Source organism: Diadema antillarum, unplaced genomic scaffold, assembly GCF_040938485.1.
Source record: "Diadema antillarum isolate AM-2024a unplaced genomic scaffold, OU_Dant_1.0 seq00000329_RagTag, whole genome shotgun sequence".
NCBI lineage: Eukaryota > Metazoa > Echinodermata > Echinoidea > Diadematoida > Diadematidae > Diadema > Diadema antillarum.
In genome coordinates, this window is record NW_027271346.1 from 327501 (window position 1) to 342386 (window position 14886).

Here is a 14886-nt window from a genome sequence, read left to right on the forward strand (position 1 = left end):
TAGCTTGGTACAAGCGCGTACACGTTAGCTAGCCCGGCCGCGGCCCGGGCCCCGCGGTATGTGCGCTCTCGGTCGACCCACTGACTGTCGACATGTACGCATTAGTACCACGTACATTATCACTAAGTTAGCTTGCACAAATACCTGGTACCTCGAGCATAATGTCTTCCCCTATATGGGTAAACTTCGACATTGATGATGATGATGATGATGATGAAGACTGCAGCTCTGACGATAGCGGAGAAGAAGAGGAGGCACATGAAGTTGAAGGGGAAGATGGGAGGGAGAGGCAGCCGATGAACCAGAACGTTATCGTGGGGCTGCACCTTACCGATATGAACCAGCTGCATCTCCCCCGCTGACAGTGCAAGAGCGTATGAACATGGCACCAAGTCCGAGAATAGACCTCACGGAAACGATCGCCTGGGAAATACAGAGTGGTATGTCTGGTATGCCCCCATATAGTTTAACGTTAGAAAGGATATACTGTATTCTACATGATTGACATTGTAAGTTGTAACTGTTTGTCTAGTAAGTAGCAGAAGATAGTAGAAGTAGTAGAACAGACCCAGCTCGCTCACAAAGTGAGCGGCTACTCCGGCCGCAGCAAGCGGGAGCGTTTCGGCCGTGGCCTGGCCCGTCTGCCGGCGCTAACAAGTTAAACTAGGTACTAGTAGTAGATCTAGTAGCAGGCTAGTCTACAAGTTATAGTAGTCTACTAGTAGTACTAAGTAGTAGTCTACTAGTACTACTACTACTAGTAGTACTATTACCACTAGGTCTAGTAGACTAGTAAGTAGTAATAGCAGAATATTTGGTAGTAGTACAGAGGCTCCACTCTAGCTAGAGGGATATGTTACACTAACTTACAGGGTGGGTCGTGGCTCAAAAAAAAAAAAAAAAAAGGCCTAACCAGTTTCCCATGGTCAGTTTCTGCAATATTTGTTATCAGTAATTTAGATGCGCCATTTTCTAAGAAAAACGATACCATGAATGATCGTCAATTTTGGTCGAGTAGTTTTTGTTTTATGCTACAAATCATACTGTGGAAGGAAGCCCCAACGCCATGCTTATCTACCGATGAACGCCACGGTGGGGCTGAGTAGGTCTAGGCCTATAAAGCAGGCGAGTCGCCGTAGTATTAGTACAGACACGCAGTGGTGGTGGGGCTATCGTGAAATAGGCCCCTCTGCAGTGCGCGTGCACCGTACCCGTGCGTTTATAGCAGCAAGGGTAGGTCCTCCTAGGGTTTAGGGTTAGGTAGGGTTGTATTTATGGTTAAATTGGCCGTTAAATTAGTCGAGGGCTTTATTATAGGAAGTCATTTTCGCCGCATTCACGAGTATTGACTGTGGAAGGCAGCCCCACCGCCGTGCTTACCTACCGATGAACGCCACACGGTGGGGCTGAATTCACGAGTATTTAAACAGGCGAGTCGCCGTATTATTAGTACAGACACGCAGTGGTGGGGCCTATTTCACGAGTTTGCCGAAAATAATGGATATCCAACCGTACCACAGTTGTAATCTGTATTATTGGCAGTATTAAATCCGATACAATTCATTAAATATTCTTTTGTCTAAAGGCTTAGCCAATGACAATAGTGCAGCGCAGCGCCTGCTATGCGCTCGCTAGCCTAGCCGGCCGCCGCCAGCGCTAGCCGCCGGCCGGCTAGGCTGTCGCTGCCCTGCGCTGCGCTAGCATAGCCTTGCTGTAGCTCGCTGGCTATGGCTACGCTGGTCGGACAATCAATATCGACGACTCCGTTCTTAGACATCATCACAATTTAGAAGTGATAGTGCGCCGCATGCGGCGATAGTATAGAAAGTTTTCCATAACCGAGGAAATTGCATCCATTATGTTAACAAATATAGAACAAAATTCAGAACAGTAAAAAAACCCGCACAACCATAGAATTACTTAGAATTTAACATTTAATATTATTACATCATTGAGAAAAAAATGTCTAAACCGTTTTATCAGGTCTTTAAGTAAAAACAGACAAACACACACAAAAACAAAATTTCCCTGCATTTTGTATTAGACGTTGCATTGCTTTGACTGCTGTAAAATTTTGTTGGCTTATAGAGCTTGCCTAACTGATAATAACATATTGGCAAGATAACACATAGTCATCTTGATTTTGCAAATAAGTTCATCTTTGAAAAGGCCAATTTTAAAGTCAAGATGACCTGTGACACACTTTGTCATGTTTCACTTTGTTCGTGTCGAAGACCTCTTGATAAATATACAGATAGATAGCTTGTAAAATCGACTTACTCCTACACGCACACTACTTAATTTCCCTTTGTTTGTCACATTTCAGAAAGGATTTGTCAAAACGTATCTAAATTTTGTAGGTACATAAAACTTGACTGCATGAATGTATCTCAATACAACTTAATCAAGTCTGTATATTACTTAATCCTTGTTTGTGAAAATGAGTCAAAATTGAGGCATGCCTATGTAAGGGTGTGCTTGCTTTTGAATTGATAACAACATACATAGTACTGCTCTAATTTCTAACTGTCCCAATTATACTTGGGCAAGTGTCTTTGGGAAATGCATGTTGTTGCAAAATCAGCCCGTCCTTAACAGGTTTAGAAGTGTCAATCACAAGCTACTGATACATGATAGAGGGTTCTTGGGTCCTTGTATCAAATATACATTGTTACTACAGTGATAGTGGCTGTCAGTTTGATGAAAAATTTAACCATTATGTCTTTTAAAGAAGAAAAGAACATGTGAAAATTAGGCCCCAATATGGTCACCTCAATCCCCTTCCAACTCAAACTCACAGGGCCATCCCTGGTACTGCCATGAATAGATTTAACACTGCAGTTACCAAACCTTTTTAGTTTTTTTTTTTTTTCCACACCACTAACATAGCTGATCACTTTTGGTTCTACAGAAGGAAGTGGTAAAGATTCTCTCATTTGGGGGCTTTGTGCCCTTGGGCTTGTTCCCGACTGCACATATATATTTTCCACACTTTAGTGATAACACCTGTCAAGTTTGGTGAAAATATGATCATACACTTTCAAGAAGCAGATGCAAAAGTGAAAATTGGTCCCAGTTTGGTCCCCCTCCCCCTCTGGCCCATCTCCCAATCTGCAACAAACAAACTTGAAACTATAGTCACCGATCTGAATTATTTATAACCTAACTTATTCATAAATTAACTTACACTGAAGGTTTCAGAGAAGATTTGTAAAGATTCCTTAATTTGAGGGTTTTGTCTGTCTCCCTCCTCACCCCAAGCACTGTGTTCCAGGGGAACCCCAACATGGGGAATGGTGCCCATTTTTAGAAATACCTATGCTATCAATCTATGTGGTGTAGGTTTAGTATGACTTCTTATTAGATCTGATTTTCACTACTTAAAATTCATATCCACACCAGGCTACGCCATACTTACATGTAGCTACACTATTAATGCTAGAATACCACATTACGACAGGGAAGGTACAGGCAGAAGCAACAAGTGAGTAATACAAAACTGTCTTGTAGGGCAATGCCAGGACTATGAGGAGCATGGCCTGCTAGGTTAGATTCAATGTGTAATCTCTGTCACATTTTCCCCGTTAACCTGTTATGTAATGATATGAAACTTAAGTCTTGATGGGCATTCATTGAAGTTTTGCTAAAGTTTGAGAGTGTGTACTAATAATCACAGAAAAATCCCCAAAGCAACACCAAATGTAAAGCCATAATCATCAAGTTTACTAGCTTGGTAACTGAATATGAAACCACAGTCTACTAAAACTCACCTGTTAAGCATTATTTTTGAAAGCAACATGTACTTCAGTGCATCAATGGCCTTTGGGTTGTCAATGGAGTCATAACCTTCAAACGCTTCATAAAAATATGAGAAGGCTGTTTTGAAGTCTCTCTCATCTGCAGCATGAAGGACACCTGTAGCAATGAGAGGAGACACCAAGCTGCTAGGAAAGAAGACTGCTTCAAATCCATATTGAATTTTCAATATTGGTAACAAACTCAGCCTTTGAATCAGTAATACAGTAGCCTGTCTGGATTTCAGATTGCTACTGTGATAATTGTAATTGCAATAAATGAAAACAAGGCTTCACTCTACTGAAAGACAAAGACAGACAATATCAAATTTTATGGTGATAAATTTATCTTTTCTGGGTAATTCTTTGAAAGTAGAAATTTGCAGAACTGTTAATATGAAGGTATTCATGTCTACAGAAAGCTTATGAGCTGTATAATGAGCCTGACTGATAGCTAGACAACACTTCCATAAAAGCAAAATTAGGGTGAAAACATCACCCCATTTTCATGGACAAATCTGCCCTAGTGTCTTCAGAAATGGCCTTCAGCTGTGATGTCAGGAACAGGAGGCACAGATTGCCGGCCACTAGGGGTATATAGTAAAATGCATGTATAAAATTTTTAGGCAGGAGGACAAGCTTCAAATTACATACTGTGAATGACAATCTTACAAATAGAGCAATTTTTCCCTTGTTCACAACCAAAGTTTTATTTCACCTTTGTAGGCTTTCACCTACTGTTTTCTGCAGACTTCGTCAGACTGGCATTGACCCATATGCCTAAATATTTCCATCTTGACAGTCTCAGAAAAAAAAAAAGTTGGAAAAAAAAAAGTTAGAAAAAGCCTCGAAGGGGGGGGGGGGGAGAAAGTGTAACTATGACTGGTCGTGCAGTATGCCTGCATCACATTGGGATTTGGGAGCTGGATAGAGACTTTACCTCTTCCACTGGCCTGCCTGGCATGGCCTGCCTGGCATAGGTGTCAAGTTTCCCTCTCATCATCTGTCATCTCTTTTAGCCTAAGTAACATGTGTACTTGTTGTCTTTTCTGTAACTGTTTGATTGTTTACCGTAACACCATAGCAAGAGTCCAAAAATTAGAACAAAAATGGTGAATCCATTATGTTTGGCATCACTGAATAAAGCCTAAAATATAAGGAGATATCACTATTTTTCTCTGTAAACCATAACTGTAAACGTAATAGTCTAGAAACATTTTTATTAAAACTATTGTTCACGTTTTGTACATTTAGCAATACTCAACTTGATTACACTGATTATAATTTTTACATTGGTTGTTTCTATCCCTAAATTACATTTTAGAATTATTGCCTAAAGGAACAAATAACTAATAACTATCACTCAATCTGATAAATACCCACCACCCAAAACTGAGGGAGGTAGCTAAACCAACAATTTTGTATGCGTGCACCTTATGGAAAAAAAATGTTGTTACCATGGCAATGCATTGCGTATCGCCGATAGGTTATTTAAGAATTATGGTAGTCACATGTGCCATACATCTCAACTTCAATTCTCAAAAACTCAGTGAAATAGATAAACTGGTAATTTTTATGATTATCACTGAAAAATGCTGTTACCATAGCAACACAATGCTTGACATGAACAAAAGTTTACAAAACTTCCATTATGGCAGTCACACATGTTGAATTTCAAGCCAAGTGCTAAACAAGAGACCCGCGGGTCACGCGCTCACCTGAGTATCGCAATTTCACCTTCCATGCATTCTTGCACACTCTTACCTGAGAACATTAGAAACTTAGGTCTGCATATGGATCCCCCCATAACTCCGGGGGGGGGGGGGGGGGGGGGCAGGCAGCCCTGTGAAGGAATTGAGATTCTATCCCCATAGGGATGCTACCTGCTAAGTTTGGTCAAAATTCATCATGAGGTTTTCAAGAAGAAGATGAACATGTACAATTCAGGCTCCATTACAACTGTAGGACTTTCCCCCCATCCCTCTCCTGGGTCCCAAGGGGGGGGGGGGGGGGGCACCCCTGATTCCACCAAACCCATGAACAAACTTGAAACTACAGTCATCAATGTACTAACCCATAGTATCATCTAAGCCCTATCACTTCTGGTTCTAGAGAAGATTTTTAAAAGTTCCTTAATTTTAGGGGGTTTCCCCTGGGGACCCCCCAGGTGGGCCATGGTGCCCATTTGAACAAATTGAGATACTATCCCCCTAGGGATGCTACCTACCAAGTTTGGTGAAAATCAGACATGGCGATCTCAAAGTGAAGATGAAAATGTACAATTTAGGCCCCATTAGGACCCCTCCCCACCCTCCTCCCCTGGGTCCCCAAGGGGGGCACCCCTGATTTCCCCCATGAACAAACTTGAACTACAGTCATCAATGTACTTACTCATAGTATCAATTAAGCCCTATCACTTCTGGTTCTAGAGAAGAAGATTTTTTAAAGATTCCTTAATTTTAGTGTGTTTGGGCCCCCCTGGGGCCCCCCAGGTGGGCCATGGTGCCCATTTGAACAAATTGAGATCCTATCCCCCTAGGAATGCTACCTGCCAAGTTTGGTGAAAATCGGTCATGGGGTTCTCAAGAAAAAGATGAAAATGTAAAAAGTTTACGCACGACGGACGCCGGACGCCGGACGACGGACGACGCACGACGGACGCCGGACGAAGAGCGATCGCAATAGCTCACTTGAGCTTCGGCTCAGGTGAGCTAAAAACTGAGAGAGTTAGCTGAATCTACAATATTTTTGTATGATTTTTCATTCAAAATATGCTGTTACCATGGCAACACACTCTTCAACAATAACAGAAGATTAAGTTTGTACATCTGCATAAGCGGTCACATGCGGCAAATTTCAAGTCAACTAGAACTATCACTGAAGGTGACTAATACCCCCATCCGGTAGCTCAGACTCCTATTCATGAAAAAGAATTGAACCAGGGTTTGATAAAAGGATGTGTGTGTGTGTGTGTGTGTGTGTGTGTGTGTGTGTGTGTGTGTATGTGTGTAGTACCTTGTTTGATGAGTTTGATCAGGTCTGCCATGCTTTTTCTTGTACATTCCAAGTTTATGTAGAAACTATAGATCTTCATTAACACCATATTTGACCTTAATTAGTTTAAATGCTTGAGTTCGATGAAAAAATGTGTGTTTAAAGATAACAAAAAGTTTTGGTACCTCAAAAGTTTCCTTGAATTTCCTTGTCTTAGTTTGTGTTTCGGGTTAAAGTACCTTTCATATAACTAACACTGTTAGACTTACTCGCCCCAAAGTGCTCTCATGTCTTAGTAATCATGCAATTAACTGTGACCAGCAGCCCCATAATATGCATAGCGACCAGCAGTCCCATACGCATAGCGTAATCGGGCTTCGCATTGTAGCATTCAGGATCATGACAGATTTAGTATCGCAGGATAAATGTCAACTTAAAATCCCAAAAATTCTTCAATTTGAAGACTTACCAATTAAGGTGAAGTATTGAAAACAGGCTTCGGGCAACGTTTGGTTCTGCCTATAGTCCCTTTCTGTTCGAATTGATGACTGAAAGTGACTCAGTCGAGAGGACCTTGGAGAGTTACCATACACTGAATACTACAGCCAGTGCATGCGAACACATCACATGCGCACAAATTTCAAATCCTTCAACGGATAAGATGTTTGTGTGCGCATGCGCTGGCCGTAGTAGTACAATATTTATCGACGCCGTACGGCGACGGCTCTGGTACGAAACCATTATTGCATGATTACTAAGACATGAGAGCACTTTGGGGCGAGTTAATTCTCACAGACAACGTACTTTAACGTGAAACACAAACCAAGACAAGGAAAGTCAGGAAACTTTTGAGGTACGTACCAAAACTTTTTATTATCTTTAACATGATGGCAATGCTTATTATTTCTGATACTAACACAAAGGTGTCTTGCATATTCACCTATAGATCATACATACTAAATGTGACCTTCATTGCTTGAATGCTATGGAAGTATATGATTCACATGGTTTTGGTAAAATTGTGGTTACCATGGCAATGCTTTGTCTGGTCAACACAAAAATCAGGTCTCCACATCTATACCTCAATGTCATAATGTCCACCAAATTTGATTTCAATTTCTCCACAATTGTAGGAGCATTTCACTCCACAAGATTTTCAAGAAAATATGCAGTTACCCTGACAACACCTTGTCGGGTACAAACACAGTGTCTTGCATAACTACATCTATAGAACAATTGCTTGAATACTGTGGAAGAAGTTTGCTCCACAAGGTTTTGGTAAAACTGTGGTTACCATGGCAACGTTTTCTCCAACAAAGGCAAACAACATGTCTCGCACATCTACACCTCAATGCCATGTATCCAAGTTTCATCTAAATTGTTTCAAAAGCAGAAAAGTGTGTTAATGAAAATTGAAATGTCATAAAAAAAACTAGAAATGTCACTATGGCAACTGGTATGCCTCCGCCATTATGCATGGTTTTCCCAATGAGTCTACAGTACATCTTGACAATATGTGACAACAGTTTCACATAACTGGCAAAATCAAAATGACATGTTGGTCACAAATGTGTCGAGTGTTCACTTTCCTTCAACTAGGTTTCATTGGATGAATGGCTATATACTGTCTATGAAGAAAGCAGGTATTTGGGGATTTGAGGATTTTTACTGGACTTTTGACCCTTTAATAAGTATATGCATTAAGTAATTTTCAAGGTATAAAGAAAAAGTATAATTTCAGTATCAAATAGTAAAATTTTAGCATTTTAACCTGGCCTTTGACCCTTGATCTTTGACCATGAAATTCCTAACAAGAATCACTTTCATGCAGAACATGCATAGATTTGTACCAAATTTCCTGATGATACCTTGAGCCACTTTCGAGATATGGAGGAAGACATGAAATTTAGCATTTTTACTTGACCTTTGACCTTTTAGCAAAAAAACTGCCAGAAAATTTCTGTTGTGTGATTCATGTTTACACTAAGTTTAAAAAAAAAACTAGAAATGTCGCTCTGGCGACTGGTATGCCTCCGCCATAATGCATGATTTTCCCAATAGGTCTAGATAGTACATGTGGACAATGTGTGATTACATTTTCACAAAATTGGCAAAATATTGAAATGACAAGTTTGTCACAAATGTGTTGAATGTTCACCTTCCTTGACCTAGGTTTAATTGGATGAATAGGAGAGCATGTATCTAGGGATTTAAGGACTTTAACTTGACTTTGCCCCATTCATACATTTAGGCATTGAGTAATTTTCAAGGTACAGGTGTGGAGAAAACGTGCAATTTCTGAATTGAATAGTAAATTGTTACCATTTTCATCTGGCCCTTGACCCTAAAATTCAAAAGATAATCACTTTCAGGTAGAACATGAATAATATACATGTACTAAGTTTCAAGATAACTTTAGCCACTTCCGAGATATGGAGGAAAAAGTTAATTCAGCACTTTCACTTGATCTTTGACCTTTTGACCTTTGAGGCAAAAAAAAGAAGAAAAAAATTTTTTTCCAGAGAATGTCTATTAGGTTACACATGCATACACCAAGTGTAAAAAAAAAAAAAACCCTGCTGGCATTGCATAAATATGAGGGAAATAGTAAAATTTTGAAGTGTTGCACTTGACCTTTGACCCCTGACCTTTGACCCCATGAACTCTACATTCTCTAGATAATCACTTCCAGTCAGTACATGTATATACTATGTTCCATGAAGATACCTTGAACAATTTTCCAAGGTACGGAGAAAAAAAAGAAGTTTTAATATTTTTACTTGACCTTTTGACCTTTGACCTTTGACCTCATGACCCAAACTTTCACCAGAGAATCTTAATTGGGTAATACACGTATACACTAAGTTTCAAGAAAATATCTTCAGACGTTCAATAGATATGGTGGAAATAGTGAAATTTTATGTATTTGACCCTTACCTTTTGACCTTTGACCTTTGACCTCATGACCCAAACTTTCACCAGAGAATATCAATTGGGTAATACATGTATACACTAAGTTTCAAGAAAATATCTTTAGGCATTCAATAGATATGGTGGAAATAGTGAAATTTGATGTATTTGACCCTGACCTTTTGACCTTTGACCTTTGACCTCATGACCCAAACTTTCACCAGAGAATCTTAATTGGGTAATACATGTATACACTAAGTTTCAAGAAAATATCTTCAGGCATTCAGTAGATATGAAGGAAATAGTGAAATTTTATGTATTTGACCTTGACCTTTTGACCTTTGACCTTGAGCATGTGCACCCAAAAGTTGATAGGCACAACTTCACCCCCTAATACACATACATGCCAAGTTTCATTAGGATACCTCAACAGGTTTTGATGGTTACCTTGTCCACAAAATTCATTACGGATGGACGGAAGGATGGACGGACGGAAGGACGGACGGACGGAAGGACGGAAGGACGGACGGACGGACGGAAGGACGGACGGACGGACAACCCGAAAACATAATGCCTCCGGCACCACTTCGTGGCGGAGGCATAAAAACTTTAGGCATTGCACAGCTATAAGGGAAATAGTGAAATTTTGAGGAGTTGACCTTGACCTTTGACCACTGACCTTTCACCCATGACCCCACAATTCCCAAGATAATCACTGCCTCAATATGCATATAGTAAGTTCCATGAATATACCGTGAACCATTTCCGAGATATGGAGAAAAAGGTGAAATTTTAACATTTTCACTTGACCTGTGACCTCATGGCCCGAAACTCTTTCTACATATATATATATATATATATATAGAATATTTACTGGGTAGTAAATATATATATATATATATACCCCAAGTTTCAAGATAACACCTTCACTTTGCCCGCTCATACATAAATGCAAGTTTCATTAGGATACCTCAAACGTTTTTTTAGATACTGTAAAAGTGGATATTTTCGCGAGATTAATTTTTCGCGCTTGGCCGGGTCAGAAGAGTTTCGCGTGTTTTTAATTCCGCGGAATCAAGACATCACGCCCAGGAACGTATGGCAAGCAAAACTTTTTGCGTGCTTTTTTCTCGCGCTAGTTTCTGGTTGCGCGATATGCGCGAAAATTTCCACTTCTACAGTATGCTGTCCACAAAATTGATTAGGACGGACGGACAGAAGGACAGATGGACAACCTAAAAACATAATGCCTCTGGCGACACTTTATGATGGAGGCATGAAAAGAACAACTTATCAATCAATGATTTTGTAAGCTCTGAAACTTTTAATTGAATCAAAATTGCCTGAAAACATACCTGACTGCATATCAAGAGCTGCCTGAAGCTTTGGTGGACAGTAGATTGCATTGGCCGTTGTTCTTGCTGACGTCAATGCAGCCCTTAAAGACAAAGACAATGACAATGTCAAACAATATAATTTTTATATTGAGAATGTTCTCATACACATCCTTGTATTCAGCACAGCCTACTCAGGTCAGTGCACCTGAGCTTAAAGAGTATCATAAACTGTACATTCAAAGACATTAAACATGAATAATATGTCATGAAATTGCAAATATAATGTAAAGGGACTGTACAGTACTGGTTGAGGTGGGGATTCATGTTTTGAACATTCCTAAGTGAGATAATAAGAAACCTCTTATAAGAACTATGAAGTATGAAAGAGCATGTAATTTTAAGAAGGATTCAACATTTATTTGATGAAAATTGATTTTCAAATGGCTGAGACATCAAAAAGAGTGATAATAATAAAAGGCAACAGGCCACGCCTTTTATTAGGATCTCTTTGTTTCACCTTGTTTTTGTATATATCAGCCATTTTAAAACTGATTTTCACCAAGTAAACTTTTGATACCCCTTAGAATTGCATGCTCTTTGACATCTCATAGAGTGGTTTCTGAATATCTCGCAAAACGTTAGAAGCTAAATCCTCACCTCGACCTGAAATGTACACACCCTTCAAGACAGTCCCAGGTATTACAATTCAAGACCTCAAGGAAAAGAATTGTGCAACATAAAGCAAGGACAATACCATTCTCCTTTCTATCTAAAAAATCTACCTAACCTTGCCGAACACGCCTGATAATTGTGACGTCACTGAATGGAATCAGCAAACAAATGCAGACTACCTCCTACAGACAATGCACAGGTTCACATGTACCAACTGTAAAACTGGTTTCCTAGGTGAGCGTTTTATTGATATTTAGCAGGGATAAATGTCATACAATGCAAAGTGAATCTAACATGTTTTTCCATGTCATTTGAATGATCTGCAAAGTTGCAACATAATACAACAGGCATTTTACATTACACTTCACTTTCACATTATATTTCTACACATTGTGTAGTGTGTGTGTTAAGTCAGGTTGGATGCTCTGATTTCTTTCTCATTTGGGGTGGATTTTACCAACTATTTTCAGGTCTCTGTGACACCAGAATATTGCTACTCAACTGATTTCAATCTCTGGAAGCTTCAGGAATTGTCTTATGGAGGATTATGATTGATTTTACCAGATAACTGTGATTCTGATTTTGCTGTTACTCTTCATAATAATGACTGGTCTTGGTAGCCATGACACACAGAACATGGCCTGAAAGTGTTCACTCATCCTTGAATACCCCTGGACATCAGTGGACCTCTTCCCTTTGTGCTTAACAGCCTCTGTGAGTACAGACAATGGTAATGATTAGATTGGCTTTATTCATAGGCGTCACTACACTATGCCTATCTGAATGTGAACAAAGCTCTCCTTGGCACTTGGTATGCTCCCTTAGATGTACCTGCTACACCAACGTACTGTACAGTACACTTCAAATATGGCGGAAAGTTTATACACTACTACTCAAACTCATGTGTAACCTTCAAAGCAAGTATCCTCCTTCTCCAATCCGGTGACATAAGCCCTAATCCAGGGCCCTTGACAACTCCTGGTGGATCATGTACACAGAACCAGTCCTCTTCAGTCAACCAGAGGAGTAACCATGCTCCGTTATCATGCCTTCTTTTCAATGCTTGAAGTATTCGTAACAAATGGCAGGATCTTCAGCCAACATGCCTACAACTGGCTCAACGATTGTCCTTGTCTTCACGAATTGCTGGCACGTCTCCTCCATCAATATCACATTGTTACTTGTCTCATCCCATCATCCACCTTCCCTCTTCACATTCACTCCTTTGAAACGGTTTTGTGAGATCATTTTTGCAGTTTTTGTGATGACTCTTTAACCCCTTGCGACAACTAATCCAGCTTATTCCGTGGTCCGCATTTATGGATTCAAATGACCCAAAATCATCAGCAGAGAACTTCACAGACTTACTTTATGCAACTGTAAAAGACTCTATTTTCAGAGTATCCAAACGAATGTCGAAATTTTCCCCTTGGATTACTGAAGAGCTGAGAAAGCTTGTTCATAAGAAGCATGTGTTACGAAAGCTCACAGGCCAGGCTTGAAAACTGATTAGGAAACATATTACAAGGTATGAAATGATGTCAAGAAACGACTATACCTAAGATTTGGCGTAAGGCAACAGTCATCACCATACCCAAACCCAACAAGGTAACCAACGACCCAAAGCACTATCACCCGATATCACTCCTTTGTGTCCCGTTCAAGCTCCTGGAAAGACTCCTTCTAGCTCGTTTGGAACCCATCATCGACCCACAGCTGCCGCACGAGCAAGCTGGTTTCCGCCCAGGCAGGAGTACTGTTCATCAGATTGTCAACCTTACCGATGACATTGAGGAAGCCTTCGAAAAGGGTTAAAAGGCAGGCATGATCTTGGTGGACCTCGCAGCTGCTTACGACACAGTATGGCACCAGGGTCTTACCCTGAAGCTACTTCACACCATTCCGACCGTCATCTCGTGCGGTTCATCTGCACTGTCATCTCTAACCGCAGCTTTAACATCTACCTCAGTGATCTCCCCTCAACCTCATCGTCCAAGTACGCCTATGCAGATGACTTTGCACTCCTGTACTCTGGCAGAAACTGGAAGACGGTTGAGAACACACTGTCAAATGACATGGATGCTCTCTCCAAGTACCTGAGGACATGGAGACTAAGATTGAGCTACGCAAAAACCACTGCGACACCCTTAACCTTGAACACAAAGCTCACAGACAGCTTACAGTCAAGCTGGATGGCTCAACACTCCCGAACAACCACACCCCGACTTACCTCGGGGTGAAAGTGGACAGGCAACTCACCTTCAAACAGCACATCAAGGCACTACGTGGCAAAGTGACATCAAGGAACAACCTTCTACGCCGCCTTGCTGGTTCTTCCTGGGGAGCCCAAACAAGCACTCTCCGAACAGGTGCCCTCGCACTCGTCTATAGTGCTGCAGAATATGCTGCCCAAGCATGGTGTAGGAGCTCCCATGTCAACAAACTGGATGCTACTCTCAACGACACCATGAGAATAGTCAACGGTTGCCTACGACCAACCCCAGTAAAATACCTCCCTGTCCTCTCTGGAATTGCCCCACCTGCACTCCGTAGAGAACACCACACGGCCATTCTGGTGAAGAAGGCTCTTCCAGACACCTCACACCTCCTACATGCTCGCGTCACCAGAGCCCAAAACCTCACTCGCCAACGCCTACACTCTCGTCGACCCTTCAGCCATCATGCAAAATCACTAGCAACCTCCAACTTCAACCTTATGGAGAAATGGCAACATGATTGGCAAGAGACGACAAAGCCCACACAGTTCACCATCCCCCCTGGCATAACCATCCCACCAGGAGCTGATCTCCCTCGTAGAGGGTGGGTCACCCTGAACCGCCTCCGCACTGGAGTAGGTCTCTTCGGGGCCAACATGCATCGCTGGGGCCTCAGTTCCTCAGTAGCTTGTGTGTGTGGTGCACCTGAGCAGACAGCGGACCACATCCTGCTGGAATGTACCAAGCTTGGACAACCTCTAGGATCCCACACTAACCTGACCAACCCATGCCCAGCAACTATGGAATGGCTGCGGCACCTTCAAGACGTAGCATAGCAGCAGGTCTCATACGCAAGAGAGAGAGAGAGAGATGTCAAGAAACAATGCAGACGTGCATACTGGCTTTACGTAGACAATATGTTTATGTCTAATGACAACAGATGTGCGTAGGGTCTAGAGTTAT

General features: G+C 41.2%; 1 protein-coding gene across 1 annotated transcript in view; it reads right to left on the reverse strand.

The window, feature by feature from the left end:
• Positions 1-14886, reverse strand: part of LOC139730716 (26S proteasome non-ATPase regulatory subunit 11B-like) — a 286575-nt gene that overhangs the window by 149482 nt on the left and 122207 nt on the right. Inside the window, exons 6-7 of the mRNA XM_071641582.1 lie at positions 11054-11136; positions 3771-3915 (exon numbers count right to left, since the gene is read on the reverse strand). Coding sequence (XP_071497683.1) covers positions 3771-3915; positions 11054-11136 — 228 coding nt within the window. The remainder of the gene's footprint in view (positions 1-3770; positions 3916-11053; positions 11137-14886) is intronic.